The sequence below is a fragment of the Phyllostomus hastatus genome, unplaced genomic scaffold (assembly GCF_019186645.2).
Source record: "Phyllostomus hastatus isolate PE091 unplaced genomic scaffold, TTU_PhHast_1.1 phas_contig_524, whole genome shotgun sequence".
In the NCBI taxonomy this organism is placed as follows: domain Eukaryota; kingdom Metazoa; phylum Chordata; class Mammalia; order Chiroptera; family Phyllostomidae; genus Phyllostomus; species Phyllostomus hastatus.
In genome coordinates this window covers 12,864,793-12,886,017 of record NW_025333900.1, presented here as the reverse complement: position 1 = coordinate 12,886,017, position 21,225 = coordinate 12,864,793, and the positions used below count along the sequence as shown (strand labels likewise).

Genomic DNA, 21,225 nt, shown 5'->3' with positions numbered 1-21,225 from the left:
CAACAACCCTATAAGGTTCGTTGTGCTGCTCTCTGGACATATAGGTAAGACAGTTAAGCCTTAGAAGGTAAGTGACTTTCTTAGAGTGATGCAGCTCATAAGAGGCAGAGGTCCAGGCCCACTTGCCCACACTGGATGGGTGTGAGTCGTCCGTAAGCTGTAGCCTGACATCGCATGCTTGTTCCCCAGGATCAAGGTGGCTCCTGGGGAATGGGACACACTCCAGGCCACTCAATGGAATGTCCAGAAGCTAAGACCTCACCCCAAGCAGAAAGGAAGGAGATTCAGCCTTTCTATTACTTGAAGAGAAAAACCTACTGGATCACTCCCTTCCCCAAAACAATAAAAGGCTTAAAGGTCTTTGCTCTTAGTTCAATTTTATTGCTCAATGTCATATCTGAGTGCGCACTGCCCTCGACTGACATAATTTTCATTTTAAAATTGTTTTTTGCTTAATTTCTCTTAAGGGATTTTTTTTTCTTTTTTGGTAGTAAGCTTAGTGGCTGGCCCAGGAAGTTCTCACAGCTCTTCAGTACGGGTCTCATTACTGCCAAGGAGAGCCTCAGCCAAGCTGCAAACAGTCTGTGAAGGAACACACTTGCCACCTAGTCCCAGAGAGACCCTTAGAGTGGGAGCTGGGGGTCTCCACGGCTCCTCCGGACTTCCCAAAACACAAGATCAACAGCAGGAAACCCCAGGACCAATCACAATGATCGGTTTCTCCCTCACTGCACATTTCACATTTCCCCTCCTACCTTCTTTCAGGTCCTTCCCTCCTGGTGCTCCTCCTCCCTCCCCCCACCCCAGGCAGGAAGATCAGAAACCTCTTCATAATCACCTGCTGAGCTTCTGCACCACCAAAACCCCTCTTAGGGACCCCTGGGGAGGCCACTGACCTGTGGCCACCTGGCCTTTGCCTGGGAGCTCTCCAGTAGGCTAATGGGATTACAAAGCCCTCTGGAAGTGTTGGTGGTTGAGGCTGGATGTAATTAGCGCTTTGTGATCCCTAGAGGAGGAGCAGGGGTGGCTGGGCCTGATTTCACCAATGCCACCTTCCTTCTCCTAAGCATTTTTTGTTTGTTTGTATTTTGTTTAAAAGATAATATTTACTAAGAGCTTATTATATGCCAGGAACTGTTCCAGGTGCTTGGCATGAATTGATTTGATCCTCATAACAAGCCTACTAGGTAAGAACTACTAATATCCCCATTTTATAGATGGGGAAACCGAGGCACAACTAGCAGGGATTTAAACACAGGCAGTCTGGCACCAGAGGCTGAATTCTTAAAATTTCTGTTGGGTGTCTGCTTCTACATTAAGCACAGGCTACCCAGAAAAAAATAATGCTTCAAGGAAACAAGACCTTTATGTTACCACGCAAATGTCAAATCAGATGAGGCAAGAAATATTCTTCAACACTGCCCCTTTTGGCTTTCTGAGCAGCACTGTGGTGGTCAAACAAGTGCCTAATGAAAGGTGTTAAAAGGGAGCCAAGAAGAAAGTAGCTGATCCATTTTCTAAGTAAGATTGGTGTGATATAGCACCAGCTATGTTCATTGTAAGAAATATTGGAAGAACACTGGTCACGACGATGCAAGGAAACCAAATCACATCTGATGGTCTCAAAGGTTGTGTTTTTGAAGTGAGCCTAGCTGCTCTGCAGAATGATGAAGTTGCATTTAGAAAAGTCAAGCTAATTACTGAGGGTGTTCAGGGCAAAAGCTGCCTAACTTCCACGGCACTGACCTTACCCGTGACACAATGTGTTCTGTGGTCAGAAAATGGCAGACCAGGGCTGAAGCCCACATTGATGTCGAGACTACCCGATGGCTATTTGCTTTGTCTATTCTGTGTTGCTTTTACTAAAGATGCAACAATCGGATTTGAAGGACCTCCTACGCTTAGCATCCACACGTCCGCCAAATCCGGAAGATGATGATGGAAATCATGATCCTCGAGGAGCAGACAAATGACTTGAAAGAAGTGGTCATAAACTGGCTTTAGACAGCACTGGGAAAGACGCAGAGAAAGCCTGACAATCTATTTCTTTGCTCCATGATGTCTTGGTTAGAAAAGCCAAAATGGTGAAGAAGCCCAGTTTGAACTAGGAAATCTCATGGAGCTTCACAGGGAAGGTAGCAGTACCGGAAAAGCTACTGGGGATCTGAAGTTGAATGAGCTGATGGATATGAGCCCCCAGTCCAAGAATCTGTTTAAAATTCAGACATTTAATGGTGACAAATAAAAAAATCCCATTTGTGATATAACTCCATTCTGAGAGAAGGAAGGAATAGAGCCCTTCTCTTCTATCCATGCCTCCTCCAAGGGTTCTGCCTGTATTGTAGCCACAGTGGCAGATGGTGGTGGCACAGCCAGGCACGGAGACTTAGCTGCTGGAGGCACTGTGAGAGGAGGGTGACATCAACCAAGTAATTACACAAGGGGATTTGAAGTTCCCACCAATCTAATAGGTGCACAAATATACAGATTCCCAGGCCTCGTCCCTGGAATTCTGAGTCTGTTGATCTGAGTAGGTATCCAGAAATCTGTTTTGTAAAAGGCACCCAAGGTCATTCTTGCTTTCAGACAAGTTGGGAATCACTTTGTAACCTGAAGTTTGGTGCTGTTGCTGTCACACTGGCCTATTCTGAAAAGCCACCCAGGGAGCCTCTGCTGCCCCTTCCATGGTTCGAGAGGGAAGGTCCCACAGTCTGGGGAAATTCTGGTGGTACCAGGGCAACAGGGAGTCCTCAAAAGCAGATAAAGCCAGGCTTTCCCTCACTATTTAGTTGTCCTCAGGAACCAGGAGTCTGGGGGAGGAGGGCTGCTCTTGGGGGCCCTCACCTCAATTCCCTCTCCTATTGCCCAGAGCATCTTCTACCTTCTAGTGGTTCCAGTTGACGCGAGGCCCAGACCTAGCCCTGACCTGGCCCTTTAGCAGGTGTGACAGTCCCTTAAATGGAGAGGTTCCCTGGGAATTTGAGGCTGAGAATTCAGAAATACTTAGGATGTGCTCCCTGACCCTGGGTAACTCCAGTCTTGTCATTCAGCCAGAGATGGAGACGTTAACAGGTAACCTGAATCTAACATGGATAGGGTCTAAAAGAAGTGTGAAGAGAAGTCCAGGAAAAGAGAGAAGTGAATGGCTAAACCTATGTGGAAGCAGAAGTGACATTTGAGGGCTGAGTCCCAAAGAATGAAGGAATGGGAGCTAAACAGATGGGGAAGGAAATGTCATTTCACGCTTTTCTGCTTTATATTTCTTCTTTTAGGGAAATACCCTTCCCCACTTTATAGTAATCCTGCCCAGTCCCTGAAATGCAGGTGAAGCTAACTCTGCTTCCCTTTCTCCTGATGGGCATTTGACCCAGACCCCTAACATAGCACACAGTCTTCACCCCCTCCCTGCCCCAAAGGACAGGTAGAGCAACCAGGCCAATCAGAGAGCTGCCTAACAGTAATGCTTACGCTCTGGGAAAGCCACTCCCACTTCCTGCAGAATATTTGGTGCAAAGGTGACCACACAGGGCTGTAAGGCCCTGATGTGTCATGTGTCACTAACTGGAAGAGGACCTGGCTGAGACTGAGAGGGTGGAGACAAGCTGCAAGGCGAGATGGAAGGACAGGAGGGCCTCGTGGTGGCGTTAAGTCCTAGATGCCCTGAGCTTCCAAGCTATACCAGCCTATAAAGTCTGCCCCCCCCAACCCCGGTTCTCTCTCTCTCTCTCTTAAGCAAAAAGACCCTAATAAACGAGCAGACAAACAGAATTTGCAAAGGGGGCAATCAGGAGAGGTTGGGGTATGAAGAGGGTGGAGAAAGGACCAGAGCAGAGCTGAAGCCAGGGAGGGAGCCGTGGCTGGGAAGGTGGGCGGGGTGGGTTTGGAAGGACTTGTGCTCCTTGGGGACTGAGTCACGAAGATTTTAACATGAAAATGGTGCTGCCAGATGTGTGCTTGGAATGTAGACCCCGTGTCACTGTGAACAAATGCCTGAGTAAAAGAGACTAGACCCTGGACTCCAGCCAAGCTGGACAGGCTGGTGGTGGGCAGAAGACAAAACCTTTGGGCCTCAGAGAACCTGGAAAGCAAGAGGTGGAATTGATATTTACAAGATGGAGTAGACAAAGCTGAATGTGACACTGTGATTTGTAATGAGAAATATGTATTTGGCTTTCATCCCTGTCTCCCACACAGAGCTCCTGAAGCCCTTAGAACTTCCTCTGAGTTGAGCAGGAGAAAGCTGTCTTTGTTATGTTGATGGTGACTTTACAAAAGCACCTAAGAAAGGGGGGCTGGTTACCAGGAAAACCAGATGGTTAGAGGGTTGGAAATCTCAGTACCACCATCCCCTGCCTGTCATCCCTACTCCTGGGAGGGGAAAGGGGCTGGAGATTGAATCAGTCACCAAAGCCCAGTGATTTAGTCAATCACACCTATGTAATGAAGCCTCCGGATGGATGGATTTGGAACCTCAGTCCAAAAGGATGTGGTTCTGGGAGCCTCCAGGGTGGTGAATACACCCCTTCCCACATATCTATGGGGGAACTACTTGTAAGTATAAATAAGCTATTAGAGAACAGAACCCATCTCTGTTTGGGGGCTGTGGGAATTCTTATTTCTTCAGTGGGGAAAATGAGAGCTGAAACCCAAGACCACGTGACTTGCTGAGAAATCTCTGGCCCCATCCACAGGGCTGTCTTCAAGGGCCCAGTGCAGTCTTCAAGGGCCCAGTGCAGCACTTCGGTGGCTTGCTGTTTCTTACCTCCAGGTATTGATTAGCCAGGCGCAGGGCACGATCAGTGACGTTAAATATGTCTCTCCAGTTGAAGCTGGCCACGTCATCAGCCTGGCTCTCTGGAGCACCCTTGTAGAGGAAGTTCAGCACAGCTTCGGCAGTAATGCCTTCTTCACCAAACTGCTTATTCCAAAAGCCTTTTACTGTTGGGTTCGCCAGGGTGTCCTTGGGAAGAAGCAAAGCAGTCACAGCATTTAGAAAATTCCATGGGATCTTTGGTCTTGTTCTTGGGTCATTTCCAATTTTTAATAAATAGAGTTAGAGACTCTAAGGCAAGCTAAAAAACTTGTGGGTTTTCTTTTATTATAGGTGTACCTATCTAGATCTCATCTTCCCCCCGCATGCAATCTCTATAATAGAGGAAGGGTGTGTATGTTGAGGTGGGGGGAGAGGGGCAGGGGAGGTGGTATACAGGAAACTTTCTTTTTCTTATGGATCTTTTCATTCTCTTTTAATTATCCCTGCTATATTGAACCCTTGTCTCCTGGCTTTGCAGAGTTGGAAATTAGAACGACCTTTGCAATTACAGAAGTGGCAGTTCCTTGAGGACACCCCTCTTTGAATCTGAGGCCTACAAGTGAATTCATAAAAGCAAGAAACTTCAGGAAGCCACTGGCCTTATAGCAGTCTTTACATTTCCCCAGAACTGAAGAAACAGATTTCCCATCCAAAGTCAGTGACTCCACTGGGTGACGTCTTCTGGAATCAGTGCCTTTGGGCCCTGCTTGTTATATTTTGATCTGATGCCAGTCGTGATTAGCCCTTTATTGGGAAAAGGAAACAAGTGGCACTTTCCTGCCCGTCCCCTTCCATCCCCACCGTCCTTACTCGGATCACGGCCATCTGAGTGCTCTCCTCAAAGAAGTAGCGGACCTGGGGCCCCACTTCTTCCCAGGCTTTGACCAACTTCCTAACGCGCTCCAGCTCTTCAAAAGTCAAGTTGGCCTAAAACCAGACAGAGGCAGACAAACCACGGAAAGGAAAGCGAGAGAGAACCTTTAGTTATGTCTTTCCTGCTCATGTCAGAAACCCTCAATGTTTAGGAAACACTTTTCTAGGCTTTGCCTTAATTTTCTCAGTCTACTGACATTTTCCAGAACAATCTGCTATTTCCCAGACTCCCAGATTGACAGAATCTAATGTTTTAGTATCTCAGAGGCACATGTAATATTGATGATGTTACTATCTCAGAATCTAACTAAAGCTAGGTTTGGATTCCCTGTGAGCAAATGCTCTTCCTGTCACCCTCCTTGTATTTATTTCAGGCAGCCAGGGTTCCGAGAGCCCTTCCGTTAGGGATATAATGCAGGCGTGGGGAAAGAAAACCTCATCGCAGGCTGGGTAGAGAGGGGAGGGCCTAGGCAGGGGGTGCTAGGGCAAAGCATTTGGATGATGCGGGAGAAACTCAAGAGTCTACTTAGCAAAAAACAAACAGGAGCCTCACTACCAGGAGGGCACAGTCTCTCTCCCCCTCTCCCTCTCCTTCTCCTCTCTTCTCTCCCCTTCTTTCTCCCTCTCTCTCATCCTTCTGGGTGGTCCAGGGTAGAAGGGACAAGGCCAGCTGGAACCTTACATTCTTCAGGATCCTGCGTGTGGCAGGAGAATCCGGAGTGAAGAGGATTTTTCCCATCAGCAGCGGCTTTGCTGCCCTCCAAGCTATTTTGATTAGAGGGTCGGACTCCAGGCTCTGGATCAGTGCATTACAAAAGCTCGCTGACAGGAGAGAAGGGACAGATTTTATAGAAACTCCTGCTGCTCAGAGCTAAACGTGGTCATTAATGTGTTCAAATCACATGCCTTATTCAACTCTATGCTGGAGGATTTTACAGATAACCTAAATTGATAGGCTATACCCCACCAGTAACCAGCTCGTCGTTAGAAAGTAACTAAATGCCACAGTTCATCTCAATAAGGGCCTCATCAGAGAAACAAAGGATGGGGTTTGCCCCATGGTTTTCTTCGCTTTAGAAGAAGGAAGCTGAGGAGCCCGCTTGTGATTATTGCAAGCAACAGAGGCCATTCTCAGATGAAAGGGACGCAGAGGCCACACGAGGCCTCTCCTTGGAATCTCGGCTTTAGTCTCAATGATTTCCCTTCAATTAGCTGCTTAACTTCTTGGTTGTGTGGCTATTTTAGGGCCCAGTGACGTTTAGTGCATGCTTCGCTGCCTGTTTAATGTTTAACGGGAGGGTCACTCAGTTACATTTCTTCCCCACCCCACTTTCCTTTACCCTATATATAAGAGCCAAAAAAAATACTGAAAGGTGGGAAAGTGGACTTGCCAGGGACTTGCCATTGGAACACGATTCAGTACTACGCACACAGATTTTCAGCGCATTGTGTTTGTAAAAACACCCCACAGCCGTGTTTACTTGCCAGGGCCCTTCTGACCTGAGCTTGGCTTGCAGTTCTGGGCTGCCTCCTCATTTGTCTTTCTTCTCTTCCTCTAGAATGTAACCCTAGTTCAATCAGATCAGTGGGAAATGTCCTCTCTGTTCCCTTTCCAAGTGGGTCTCAGTTCTTTCCATGGCTCACATCCAGAACTCTGTGCACACCACCCCCTTCCTATAAGGAGAAATGCTTTTCTGGGAGGAGAAGCTCTTTGCCCAGACCCCTCAACAAGAGCAGGGGAGAGTCAACCCTGGGACCAGTTTCACCTGAAAGCAGCAAACCTTCAGCTTAACTGGCACCAGAGCCTGAATTATACACAGGACACAGAAAACTTACTTGTTCTTTTGTCATAAGAATAGATAGGATCTTTCCTCGTGGAGTCAATCCCCAGGAAGGCCTTATAATTATTGTCTTCGTACCAGTTGAAAGAAAACACCCGAGAGCCACCTCCCTCTGGGTAGCCACACAAGAGGTCAGACAGGACATCAGTCAGCTGAGTGAAGGTCTCTGGACCACCAGTCTGCATGAGGCGCCTGGTCACCCACAGCAAGTCTTGAACACTCGGTCGATGGATGAACTAGGGCAAGGTAAAGGTTTCAGGTTGTTTTAAGGCAGTCAGAGTCATAATGTACTGTGAAATCAGGTTCCAAAGTATTGGGGAGACCTCCACATAGGTATCTGACTTCCATATTTAAAAGAAAAACATCCATATTCTCAGCAATCATGAACTCTACTGCCATCCACTCAGGGCCTAAGAGGAAACTAAGGGGCCAGGGGTAGGTGGAGGTGGAAAAGGGAAGGGAAAGAGGGATGGAAAGAGACTTTGGTTGGGGTGATGAATGCATAATGAACTATGCAAATGATGTTTTGTTAGTTGTACACTGGAAACCTAGATGGTTTTGCAAACCAATGCACCCTAATAAGTTCAATTAAAAAAGAAACTAAGATAAGTCTTAAAGAACATCAAAGAGTGAACCCCAGTTCATTTTAATGTCACTTGTCTCTCTCAGTCCCCTTTACTTGAATTTCTTGGGAATAGGTCTTTGGGGAAATGTAGAAAGTACTTCTCTGTAAACTAATTTTTGGGTTCTATTATTCCACCAAGATGGAGATATTGAAAAAAAAACAACAACTAGGAAATAAAATGATAGCGGAATGGTGCTGTCCTAGAAAGGTAAGATCTGAGTAAATTTCTTTGGGCAAATAATAATTTAGAATTTAGTTTCTTATAATTGGAAAATTATCTTATTAGCTTAATTTTACCAAATATGAACTCTTCCTTTTCCTGATATAGGTGGTTTGTGATTTCTTTGTGTGTGTGTGTGTGTGTGTGTGTGTGTGTGTGTGTGTGTGTGTGTGTGTTTTAACATACAAGCAAATATACAACAGATGAAGTCTCAATACTTGGAAAAAGCCCTGGCTGGTGTGGCTCAGTGGTTGAGCACTGGCCTGTGAATCAAAAGGTCACTGTTTGATTCTAGTCTAGGGCACATGCCTGGGTTGCGGGCCAGGTCCCCAATAGGGAGTGGGCAAGAGGCAACCACACAGTGATGTTTCTCTCCCTCTCTTTCTTTCTCCATTCCCCTCCCTAAAAAATGAAAATAAAATCTTAAAAAAATACTGGGAGTCCTGGCTGGTGTAGCTCAGTGGATTGAGTGCAGGCTGCAAACCAAAGTGTCGCAGGTTTGATTCCTAGCCAGGGTACATGCCTGAATTGCAGGCCATAACCCCCAGCAACCACACATTGATGTTTCTCTCTCTCTCTATCTCCCTCCCTTCTCTCTCTATAAATAAACAAACAAACAAACAAATAAATAAACAAAATCCCTGCATTTATTTAAAAAATACTTGGAAAAACATTTTAAAAATATTTTAAAAATTCTGCACCCAACTAATTAGAGGCTGGTGATCTCCTCTCCATTCAAGGTACCAGTTGCACTACCCGGCCTCATCTTTTGAAGGTAGGTCTGGAATGCTTAGAACTAAGTAGAGGGCTTTCAGAGTGACCAGGGTCTCGGCTCCCATAATGCCATCTGGCTTTGCTTTAAGGAAAAACACAAAATAAAAACAATGCTGCTTTTATTCTCCTAACACATGTTATTACTCATTTTCAAAGGCACGTGGGAATTTTAAAAACCACTAGGATTCAGTCAGGTGAGACTGAGAGCAGATCCTGTGCTGCAGTAAGTGATGTTTACCTGTCATCCCCTCTCTTTGTCCACATGCCAACGCTTGCCCTCTGAAACTACTGAGCACCAGGCAGAACCTGCACAGTGAGTCATGCCTGTAATCACAGTCTAGGCTTCAATAATAATGTCGGAATCTCAAATTGCTTCAACGGCAGTACATCTTAGGACAGTCTTGTAGAGGGTGATTATTATGTTGCTCATTTAATCGAGGCACTCAGAGATGAAGGGGCTGTTCCAGGGTCAAATGGTCTAGTATCGGTTAATATACACGGGGCTGTCTGCTTCAACCTATCTGGACAGGGAAGAATCCTTCTGGAACTCCCACACAGAATTAAGAGTGTTGATATGCTTTGGGAATTTTGTTTTTTTACATTCTCAATCAACTTGAGACATATTATAGTGATATGAATTTTTTAAATGCTTATAAATAAAAGAATGTTAAGTGGAGGCTCCCAGAACAGCAGGTGGCCTCCAGTACAATGAGCCCTCTCTAACTTTCCCTGTACAGCTCTCTGCCCAAGTTGAGTTTAGCTTTATGAAAACAGACCCCAACCATGCAATTTTCCAGCTTGTCTAAGCCCAAGTCAGCTGGAGGGGAAAAACGTTTGGGGAAAGTTGTTTTGCCTCCCTTATAATACTCATCATACTTGGAAGCAATTGTTCACATCTCTCTCCCTGTTGGACTGTATGTTTCACAAGGGCAGTGACCATATCTGTGCATCGTTATGCCCCCAGCACTTCCCATCTACTGAGTAGAAGATCGATTTCTATATGGGCAAAGGCTTGTGCAACCAGATGCCCTTTAAAATGCACGCATCTTTCACAAAACAACACACAAAAAAATCAACTACTTTCACTGTGATGAAATGAGGCAATATATGTAAGACACTCAGTCCTGCAAGGATCCTGTGCCTGTGTCCTACCACTGCTGTGGAATACAGACTTACATGGATTTCATCAGTATAACAGAATAATGGACCACTTTGGTACTGGAAACACTTAGATTCCATTGTGAGTCCACTGATAATTTGTGCCACACCAGACAAGGCTGCATTTCTCCCCAGGTGTGAAACCAGGAGGATGGTTCCCTCCCTTTTGCCTTCGACTCAGGAGCACAGATAATTTAGGATGTAAACAAGTGCTTTGAAATTGCTAGATGGAAAGGTCAAATGTATTTCTCCATGAACAGGTTTGAGGTACAATTAAATTGTTTGACATCATAAGTGTAGTAAATTGGTGGAAAGGTAAAATAAAACTGTAATGAATTCTCATCAGGCCACTCACCTCTTGAATTCTTGGTGACATATCAGATAATGTTTTTCCCCAGGATCTCAGATCGACACCTTGAGAACTGCTGTCTAGGAGTGTAGGGAGCTGTAATTGATAGGAAAAATAGTTTTTAAAACATTTTTATACATATATGATATGTATAAAACATTTGTATACATAGCTATGCATACACGCATAGGCACTACCTTATCTGCATGTCTGAAGAACATTTCCTCCCTCCTTTTTTTTAAGGCAGGAATGTCATAGGGAGTAATGATTGTTTTTTTTTAAGTTTTGTTTATTTATTTTTAGAAAGAAGGAAAGGGAGGGAGAAAGAGAGGGAGAGAAACATCTATATGAGAGAGACACAGATTTGTTGCCTCTTGTACACACTCCACACCCCAACAGGGGAACCGACCATCAACCCAGGTATGTGCCCTGACCAGGAATCGAACAGGCAACTTTTCACTTTGTGGGACTGTGCCCAACCAACTGAGCCACACAAGCCGGGGAATTTCCTTCCTTCTTTCTAATGCAAGACTGCTTTCAGAAACAAACTTCTTTTATCTAATTGAGAAAATCAAAGACTCTTATTCCAAGTTACCCTGCTAAAATAGTCAATCACAAATAGTTTCATGGTGACATGAAATACGCCAAATGATTCTGATTGCTAGTTCAGTGACAGCACACAAGACTCCCAAAGGAAGGAAAACGGAGTGTAAAGGAGGCTGCCTGTGGTGGTGCCCATCTCTTCCCCTTGGGCTTTGTATACAGGCTTAGGCTTCCTCATCATTGTTCAAGTCTTTGCTCCCTGTGTCCATTAAGGCAGGTTTGTGGCTTTCTCTGCTCGGCACTACTTTCTTATGTAAATGATTTAGCCAGTCATATCACCTTTCTTTCAGGCTGCTACTGGCAGCGTGAAAGAGAAAGAAGTTCCCTTGCCACTCCGCAGTGACAGCCCAGTTCTGGAGACTCTGGATCCATGGGACAAGGCGGAACTGTTCGTGCCTTTTCCACAGCTGTGGGGAACGTGGAAATCCACTTGCTGGTTCTAAGTCCCAGAGCCTGTTGCGAACACCTTGTTTTCCAGAAGCCAAGGTCAAGTCCTGAGTGAATGACTTCATTCTTCATAGTTTCAAAACTGCTTGCATCACCAATCCTATGTCTTTCGGGATGGAACTCTAAGTTTTAAAACAGTGGTTTTCCAGCTCAAGTGTGCATTCTGACTGCGCCCGGAGGGCATCTGTCTTTTAACAAGCTCGACAAGTAGTTCTGATTCAAACACTTGTGACCACAAGCCACAACCTCAGCTTTTCATTTGCCAGCGGTTCCCCTAAATGATGGGTGCAGGAATCCAGCTGCGGCAAAGCAGAGAAGCAGGTGGAGTGAGGCTTTGACCAGCCTTGCTTCCCATTTCTAGTGACGTCTTGCTCCCCTTTCTCCCTGCTATAATGCTGTAGGCATTCTTTCTCACCCTGAGACTGAAGAATAAATGTCGGTACACTCAGGGGGCATTTCAGGCTTATTTTTTAACTCTGAAATGAAAGCCTTTCTTATGCATGACAGCTGCAGAGCAGACAGGAGAAGAATTTTCCAGACATAGGAGGGGCGAAGCCACCACTGAAACCATACCACTAAGTATCTTTTCTCCTTAAACTTAACACTGGGCCTAGGCATTGGTCTTGACACAACTTCTTTCAAATAGCTTCAGCATATGCTGGGAAAAACAATTTAATTCCTGTTTTTTCCTAGGAGGGTGGGGCTGAGAAGAACAGGTAGAAGAGACAAAGCAAGCAGATAAAAAACGTTTGCCAATGACAAGTTATCGCCAAGTCCTGTCGGTTCTTCTTCAAACTTTCTGTATTGAAATCTACGGGTCGTCCAGTAGCTCATTCAGCTGGAGCGCCTGTCTCACCCCCACAGCGTTTCCAGAGCTGCTCCCCTCCTGTGAAGCTCCAGGAGTCTGATCTGAACAAGCTGGCTGAAACAATCTGAGTGAACACAACGGGGAATTAGATACTATTAAGGATTTTGGTTAATTTAGTTTGTTGTGATTATGGCATTGTGATTTTGTTAAAAGAAGTGTGTTTTTATCTGTTAGAGACACGTAAGGGAGTATGTAAGGGTGAAATGATTAGTCTGATTTACTTTGAAGACCTCAGAGGAAAAAGTGAGGAATAGATAAAGCAAGATCAGTCAAATGCTGGTAACAATTGAAGCTGGGTAATGGGTACATCAGAGTTCATTATAGTACCGTCTCTATTTTTATACCTATTTCTAAAATGCAGTTTTAAAATAAAGTTTTTTTGCATACAGAAATAATAAATTGCTAAATGCTAAGTAAACACTCTCTCTATATTTTTCTTCTTCACTACGACTGCCTTTGCTTGGGCTCTCTTTGCTTCTCTCCCAGAATATTATGTCAGAACAACCTTCTTGCCGGTCCCTTGCCTCAAGTCTCCTCCCTTCTAACGCACCCCCCACACACAGCCTGAGTTACCTGACAGGCCAACCCAACCATGTCACTTCTCCTGCTCAGAAATCTTCCATGGCCCCACACTGCCTCCGGGACAGGTCAGCAGCAGTGCTAGACACACATGGCCTCATGAGCTTGTACGTGGCTCCTTCTCTAACCGTCTCTCTTGCTTCTCCTTCAACAGGCTGAGCTTCTTCTACATTCCCTAATGCATCAGTCTCTCTCATTTCCCCGGCCCTGCCCACCATTCCCCTGCCCTCCTCTGTCTGACAAACTTCTCATCCTGCAAGTCTTAGTCCTAACACAACTAAGTATGTTAAGAGACAGTTGTCCCTATGGAAGATTGAGATGATAGCCTTTACTCTGTGCTCCTTGGCTTGCCCTTGCCCTGTTCCGCTCTTCTGAGGCACCTTGTTTCTTTGCGCTCTTCACCCCTGGTCATTATCCCATCATTTACTTGTCATCTGTCTCTTATTAGGTGTTAAGTTCTATGTAGACAGGAACCATGCCATACACTCACACATACACATATGTGTATATGCATATATATACTTGTGTATATATATAAAATGCGAAGAATGAATGCTTTTATTATAGCAACAAGCAGACTGACTATAATAGTTTATATGCATAATGCTCCATAAAATGATATGCTCATTTAGGGCAGTGTATTAGTCAGGGTTCTCCTGAGAAATAGATCCAATAGGATGTATATATCTTATATACTATATGTATGTGTGTGTGTGTGTGTATAAAATATACATATTATATACATATTATATATATATATTATACATACCAGGGCCTTGAATAACTTTTCATTCAAGTTTTTTCTTGTTTCATTAAATATTATTTTGTTATAACATTGATGAGATGCTATAGGAACTTAACTGTTTTTCATATCAGTCTATGGTAAAATTGGTTCTGTTATACATTGTTTGGCTTAAAGTCACAGAACCTATGACTAATGGTAAGTGAGGACTTACTGTATATTATATACATACATATTTATGTATGTGTTTGTATATGAACAGATTTATTATAAAGAATTGGCTTCTGCAGTTGTGGAGGCCTGAGATCTGCCCGGTGAGTCGGGAGTTGGACACCCAGGAGGAGCTGATGTCTCAGTTTGAGTCTGAAGGCAGAAAAGAAGTCAGTGTCCCTGTTCAGAGGTCGCCAGGCAGGAAGCATTCTTTCTCCCTTGCAGGAGGGTCAGCCCCTTTGATCTGTTCAGTCCTTCACCTGATTGGATGAGGCCCACTCACATTAGGGAGGGCAATCTGCTTTGCTCGGTCTATTGATTTAAATGCTAATATCCATTAAAAGCACCCACATGGAAACACCCAGGATGACATTTGGTCAAATATCTGGAGCTTCCTGAATGACCCACCACAGGACCCTGCTTCAGAGTTACTTATAGCTAACTGCAGTTTCAAAATAACATAGTTATACATTTTAACGAATATGTGTTTTCTGCTGTGTGGCAGGTGCTAGGGGTACTGCAACGAGCAAAGCAAAGTTCTCCCTTTCTGAAGTTTGCCTTCAAGATTCTCACTGGTGGATCTCCAGCCTTCCCTTCATTATTATCAGGTATATGTGCTCAAGATTCTCACAAATGAAAGAAGGAACTTCCCCTGGTCTCTCATCCCCCTGTAGCTGCAGTCTAACTTCCCTCTTCCACCCTGTATTTCCACGCTTCTTAGAACTGCAGCCTACATTCAGGGACTTCACTCTTTCACCAGCACCTCCCTATCTTCCACCTCACCATGCTATTAAGGAGCTTTAACTAGAACCCTCAGTTTCCACCTACACACTTTGGGTTCTTATCTTTTCACACCTCTCTGCTTTTCTTGACACTTTTGATCCTGTCTTTTTCCTTCCTTGTCATGTGTGTCATTGCTCTCATCTGGCTTGCTCTCTTCCTTCTCTGTCTCTCCCACAAGCCCCTCTGCCTCCACCTTCCCCTTCGGTGCTGAGGTTCCCAAAGGTCTCCATGCCATCCTCCTCTCACTCTGCACACCTCCCTGGGTGGTCTCATTCCCTCCATCATTGAATCTGCTATCTTTTTGTTGATGACTTCCAAGCTGGCATCTCCAGTCCAGACCTCTCCCCACATCTCCAGACTTAAACATCCAACTGCCTGCTGGACAGTTGCCCAGATCCAACTTGTCCTAAACGGATCACATCACCTTCTCTCTGTTTCTGTGCGCCCTTTCCCAGATGGTGGCACCACCTTCTGCCCAGTCACCAAAGCTAGAAGTCTGGATGTTATCACTGACTTTTCCCTATTCCAATTCCACTGCCAAAATCCCCAGCCTGGAGAACTAGAAACTGATGGTGGGGCTGAGTGTGGGGCAGCATGAGCCCTCTGGAGTCCAAAGAAGCTGTTCAGGAAAATAATCACCAGGTCCCAGATGAGATGAAGGCACCTAACAGAAACTAGGAGCCCAGAGGCAGAGAAAATAAGGAACTGTCACCTTCATGTCTGCAAAGAGATTGGGCATCAGTCATTCGGTGACCTGCTCTTATCACTATTAATTACTTTCCCTTCCCTGTGAGTTCCTTGTCTGTTTTCCTCACTCTACTGTGGGCTGGTGATGATCTGTGGCTGTGTTTGCCTCAGGGGGCACCTTCTCTACGTTCCCCCTCTTCTTTCTCCATTGGCTCTTTGCACACTGGTCTTAAAACTCCATCCTGCATCAAATTCAACTTACTGAAAAGCATCTGTTCTCTATCCATCCCTATATGTTTAGTCACCAATATAGATAGATGTCTATATCTATACCTATATGTACATTTTAAGGTTCTTAATTTTGTTTTTGAAATTAATTGGCCTTGAGTAATTCATTTAATAAATAATCTGGTGTGATTTCTCAGCAATCATAGCAAATACTTAGGACTGTAAAGTGGGAAAACCTGAACTATAAACTACTTTCTAAATTTCTGGTTTTATAAACAGTAAATTTAACAATAAAATGTAATAACATTATCTTCTTTAAACATTAAATTTAGTTTAAGTTTATTAATTTTAATTCTAAAGTTTTGTTTTAAATTTTCAGAGCCACTATTAATTAATTATTTTTTTGAGTCTCAAAGATTTTTGTAGGCCTCTGCAAAGCTTGAAGCTCTTAGACACCACACCTGTCACTTTAGGCCCAATAGATTAAATGCCAACCCACCCCATTCCATCCATCCTCACGCTGCCACTGGTAGCCTGAGTCAACTCATCTGAAGCCACCACACCTTCTCCAGAAGGTCTTCTTTTTCTCATCACCACGGTCTTCCTGCTTTCCTTCCCCTGGGTTAGGTGAGCCTCCTACTTGCTCCTAGCATTCTCAGTGCTTTCGTTTATGACTTTTATATTGGCCTGTAATTATTTTAAATGTATCTGTCCACTATACTGTAAACTCATTAAGCATAGGAATAGGCTTTATTTTGTTTTTATATCCTCAGGGGATGCTGCATAGTAGGTGCTCAATAAATACACATTGTACTAATTAATGAGTAAATTAACTATAATCTAGTGAAAAAGAGATAGTCTATTGAGATTTTAGGATCTATGAGGTATGTCTCTACAGGTATAATGGTGACTTACAGGATGGGAGTGAGGTCAATTCCACTTGGGGACAGGGAAGGTAGCACTTGAGCTGATGTTTCAATAGTGAAGGTGAGGCCGTGTTTGTACATGGAAGGGAAGGGCCAGAAATTCTCCATGGAGTGAGGAACATGGGGAGAGTTAGCAGGAGAGAGTGACTACAGAGGTGGTCAGGTAAGAAAGAAAAAGACCCGGAATTTGATAGAGAGGGAACCAGAGGAACAATAGCTTGAGATGCAGTTTTATGTCCTGTTAACACTTCTTTTGATCTTGTTAATAATTTAATAATATTCATCATTCAATCATTTACTGAGCTCCAGCTGAGTGCCTGGTACTATAGCTGCAATTTCTTTGCCACCTCTTTCCAGTGGATACGGTAGATAATGAGAGCTGGAACTCATCCCTTCGTTTTAGACACAGCTTACATCTCACACCAGTGCCTGTGCTCCCCCTGCCCCTCCCCTCTCCCCGGCAGCCCTCCACATAACCTGGTCACCAATTGTCTGAATGATGTTTACATAACTTATAAAATAACTTTCCCAGGACTCTCCTCTTCCTTTGGTTTCCCCATTATCTACTCAAATTCTCATGGATTGTTCCGCCAGAAGAACTGGAAGAGAATGTAAGTTTATTTGAGTGAAAATGTGAAAACATTTCTAGAAAAAAGGTCATAGACTAAATGACAAGTATCTCACACACACACCAGCACATCCTCCACTACTTCCTATGCCACACAAGTTCTCTTAATTTCCAAAATAACAAGTAACACTTGCATATCACAGTGGGGCTCAGCACCACAAACCCAAGTTCAAGGTCTGGTTTGACCTCCTAAGGGAGCTAGATATATAAATAGGGCTTTGGAAAGGTTATGCCTCTATCATCTTCCATCAGCGGTAGCTGGCCTGAGAGGTCCTTGGGCCTTGATCATATACCTAAGAAATGGATGCAAGAAATTTCTGGTTATTTCAGGTGTCTCTTTGGGTTCTCAAAGGACAAGAAACATGCCTGTCCTTACAAACTGTGTAATATTTTTTTCTGAAGGCAGAACAAAGCATATTAGCTACTAGAAATCTTGTTTGTGCAGTATCTGCTGACGCTTTGGATCCAGTGGGTTAATTAAACAGACACCACGTTGCCAGCACACAAAGGGAACATTTTATGAGTTGAATTTTTTGTTTTACTTTCTCTGTTTCAAAGAAGAGCATCTGAAAAATAGTCCTGATTTCTACATTGAGGATCTACCTAATTCAAGGGTAAATAGGTAGCCATAGGTTACAAGTGTCTTTACAAAGATGACATGGTGTGTGAGAGCCCGTGGAAGGTTCTGGAGTGAAAGATGAGCTGCCGTCTTGAAAGCACCCAGACAGAGGTGAAAAGCAGATGAAGCACTGGACCGACAGTGTAGCCCCCTGTTCGGTCCTGGGCTGCTGCTACAGGAAATCCAGATTTATCCAGGAGGGAAGTTGTTGCTAGGCAACTAGGAGATTGTGGATTTAAAGCATGTTTGTTGCAACCTGTCAGTTGTTAAGCATCAGATGAAAAGAGAGGAAGCTGGCTTCGGTGGTGAGGGGACAACCAGAAGGGACACCCTGAGTACCAGGAAATGCGTCATGAGTGGAGAATTCAGACTAAATCTCTCAGAGATGGGGGGTGGGGTGGAAATGCCAGACTGTCTCTGATGGGAGAGGTCACCGAGACATGCTGTCTCCTGGGACTGGCGAGAACGGGGTGTCTGATGAGAAGGTGGGCTCTGGGGTATGTGAACAGACAAGTTATGGGACTTGCTTTGGCTCAACAGAAACTAGGCCTTTTTCTCTCCATTGTGACTTCAGTTCCGGTATTTGTGGTTGATGAAAGCAAAACTGAGTTTGGAATCTAGGGCAGTCAAAAGGTCACTCCATGAGACAGATTTCTTGCTAGTCTGAGGAGTCCGAGGAAGGGAATGCTGCACTGAAGTGTTTGAGGGGGCCATTTCTGGGAGCAGAACAGTGGGAACAATGGAGCCCTCTGCAAAGTGGCTGTAATCTTGCTTTGGTAAGAGCAAAAATGCTTTTCGTTTCAAAGAGCTTTTCCATCTCTTCTTTACTGTGAATGTCACTACCACCCCATGCAATATGTAACACAGGCCTTACAAATGGGGTAGCTGAGATCCAATTAAATGACAGAAAGCTAGGGGCCAACCCAGAGCCAGGCCCAGTCTCCTGGCCACCTGGAGGTCTTTGTGTGCTCCACTGGGCTGCCCACTTTCTGGCCCCCTCACCGCTGGTCCCGTGCTCAGGGGAGAAGCTGATGACCTCCTAAAGAGACTTAAGGAAGAATCATCTGTGGCTTTATTGAGACCCTTTAGAAAAGGATGTATATTAACAGTAGGCAGGAAAGAAATTTTAGCGCTGAAGCTTTAACCTGGTGTTTGGCTTCAGAAGTTCCATGAGCTTCCTCCCGCCGTATGTCTGTGCCTGTATTTCTTTATCTGGAGAGAAGGTTTAGAGCTGTTGTCAGATTTTCAAAGGCAGCCCTAATCTATAAAAAAGTTAAGAACTGCGGTTCTGGAAAGATAAGAAATATGAGGACAAAATCCTTCCTCAAACTGGTTTACCCTGGAGAGAACCTGATGCCTCCTAACACATCAGTGCTCAGTCTGTACATACTGACCAAGACCAGCGCCCAGGCCTTGTTACCCTCGGAGCAGCCTTCCCAGGGGCTTGCTTGTGTCCTAAGTGACTTTAGTTTCAATCTTTAGTACTTTTTAGAAAAACGTTCATAAAAACATCTGATCTGTCATGAAAAGAAGCCCTGACCCACTGTAGGCCCGGAGCCTAAAAGAAATCAAGTCAGGCCAATGGCCACCAAGCCTGGCGGCTTAATGTGCATTTAATGCACACTGATGTTCCTCTCTCTGGTCGCCTTTTTATTTCTTCTTTACTGAAATCTGTTGACCTGGGGAGATTTTGGCTATAATAGACACAGTTTTGTAGATGTAGGCAGAAAAAAAATACTAATGCTATAAATAAAATATATTTGCTGTGGCTTAATAATTTTCAAAGAACCAAAAACATATTTTATGATTTTGCCTTGTTTTCACCTAACAGCTATGCTGCCCACCCCCTCTTCCCCGCGCTGCTGGCTCTGGGCATCACTCCTTTCTCTTCCTCCCTCCCAAACCCGCACGCAGAAGTGGGAGAAAGTTGACAGTCCAAAGATTCAGAAATCAGAAGGGAGAGGAAACCACGAAGTGAAGTCATTAATGGGACCTCATTGTAAAATGCCGCAGATGTGGACCTTTTCCAGAGTATTTCAATGTAGCTATCCACTAGCTATCCAATGTAGCTATCCAATGTAGCTATCCTGAAAATTGAAAGGCATAGTTAAAATTGAGTAACCCCCAACGAATGATGACAGAGAGCAGAAACCATGGCCAGCTCACACTGGGCAGCGGGCAATCCACCCACATTTATTCCCCATGATTCAGGAATTTAGGGAGCAGAGCCAAGAACAAAGCAGGACATTGAAAGGAGCATGGAGTCTGGACCCCCAAGACCAGGTCCTTTCTTTCCCAGAACACAATGTTCAGCCGCTTCGTAGTCTGAGAGACATGGATAAAATGAAATCAGAAAAATAAAAAACTGTGACAGAGTAATATCTGAAGGGAAGGAAAGAAAGCTGAATCACGCCACGCTGGAAGCCACTGCAGAGGGGAAAACCATGGGCCAAAAGCTGGGGAGGCCAGATTTCCTCCATCGACATCCACTGAAAGGGGGAAGGGAGGGAAACCATTTCCCAGCAGTGTGGCAGGTCTTGGCACCCGCCTCAGTTCCCCTGCTGAACTCCCACAAATAAACATCAGAGCAGAAGGGACAGATTTGCTTCTCAGCAAGATTTCAAAGCTGTGTACCGGAGTAGAGAGAAAACAGGAAGGATCTAGAGGGAGGAGAAGAAGGAGGAGGGGCATGCTTACCTCAGGCCAAATCAGATGGGAAACATCCCAACCGCTCACCCGAAACTGACACATCATTTTTTATGAGGTGAGAAACGTTTCAGGTAGTGTTGGCAGTCACGATACCGTGGGCCCAGGTCTGAGCTGCTGGGTTGCAAGCTGGGGGCGGTAAGCCCGAAAGACCACAGGTGAAAACAAGCTCTTTCAAGCTCTCAACTGAGGTGAAACCAAGAGGAGACAAATATTCCTGGAGAAAACCCCTCCACCTGGCTGCTTGTTTCTCTCCCAGCCCACCTGAGTCTCGGGGCACCCAAAGAGCGTTCACGTGTGCATCTGTCCGTGTGGGGACGGGTGGGGTGAGGTAAGGCCGCGGTCCTGCATTTGGATTATTTGAAGATGACAACACTCACTTCTGACTCCAAGGGGCCAAGGAAAAACACAGCTGGCCCCAGTTGGTGCTAACCCCCAAAGCCCCTCTCCAAATCTCTCCGCTCCGCTCCCGGATTTCAGGGGCTGGAGGTCGAGCTCCTCCCCCTGTCACAACTCTGCAGGCCACACACACCCAGCTCCTCACAG

At 45.0% G+C, this 21,225-nt stretch overlaps 1 protein-coding gene across 3 annotated transcripts in view; it reads right to left on the bottom strand.

Annotated features, from left to right (window-relative positions):
* ABCA4 (ATP binding cassette subfamily A member 4) overlaps positions 1-21,225 on the bottom strand; it is a 129,185-nt gene that overhangs the window by 82,583 nt on the left and 25,377 nt on the right. For all 3 annotated transcript variants that reach the window (XM_045847200.1, XM_045847201.1, XM_045847203.1), the window contains 5 exons: positions 10,660-10,749; positions 7,523-7,763; positions 6,369-6,508; positions 5,624-5,740; positions 4,763-4,960 (listed from right to left, as the gene is read on the bottom strand). In XM_045847200.1, the coding sequence (XP_045703156.1) occupies positions 4,763-4,960; positions 5,624-5,740; positions 6,369-6,508; positions 7,523-7,763; positions 10,660-10,749 (786 nt within the window). The remainder of the gene's footprint in view (positions 1-4,762; positions 4,961-5,623; positions 5,741-6,368; positions 6,509-7,522; positions 7,764-10,659; positions 10,750-21,225) is intronic.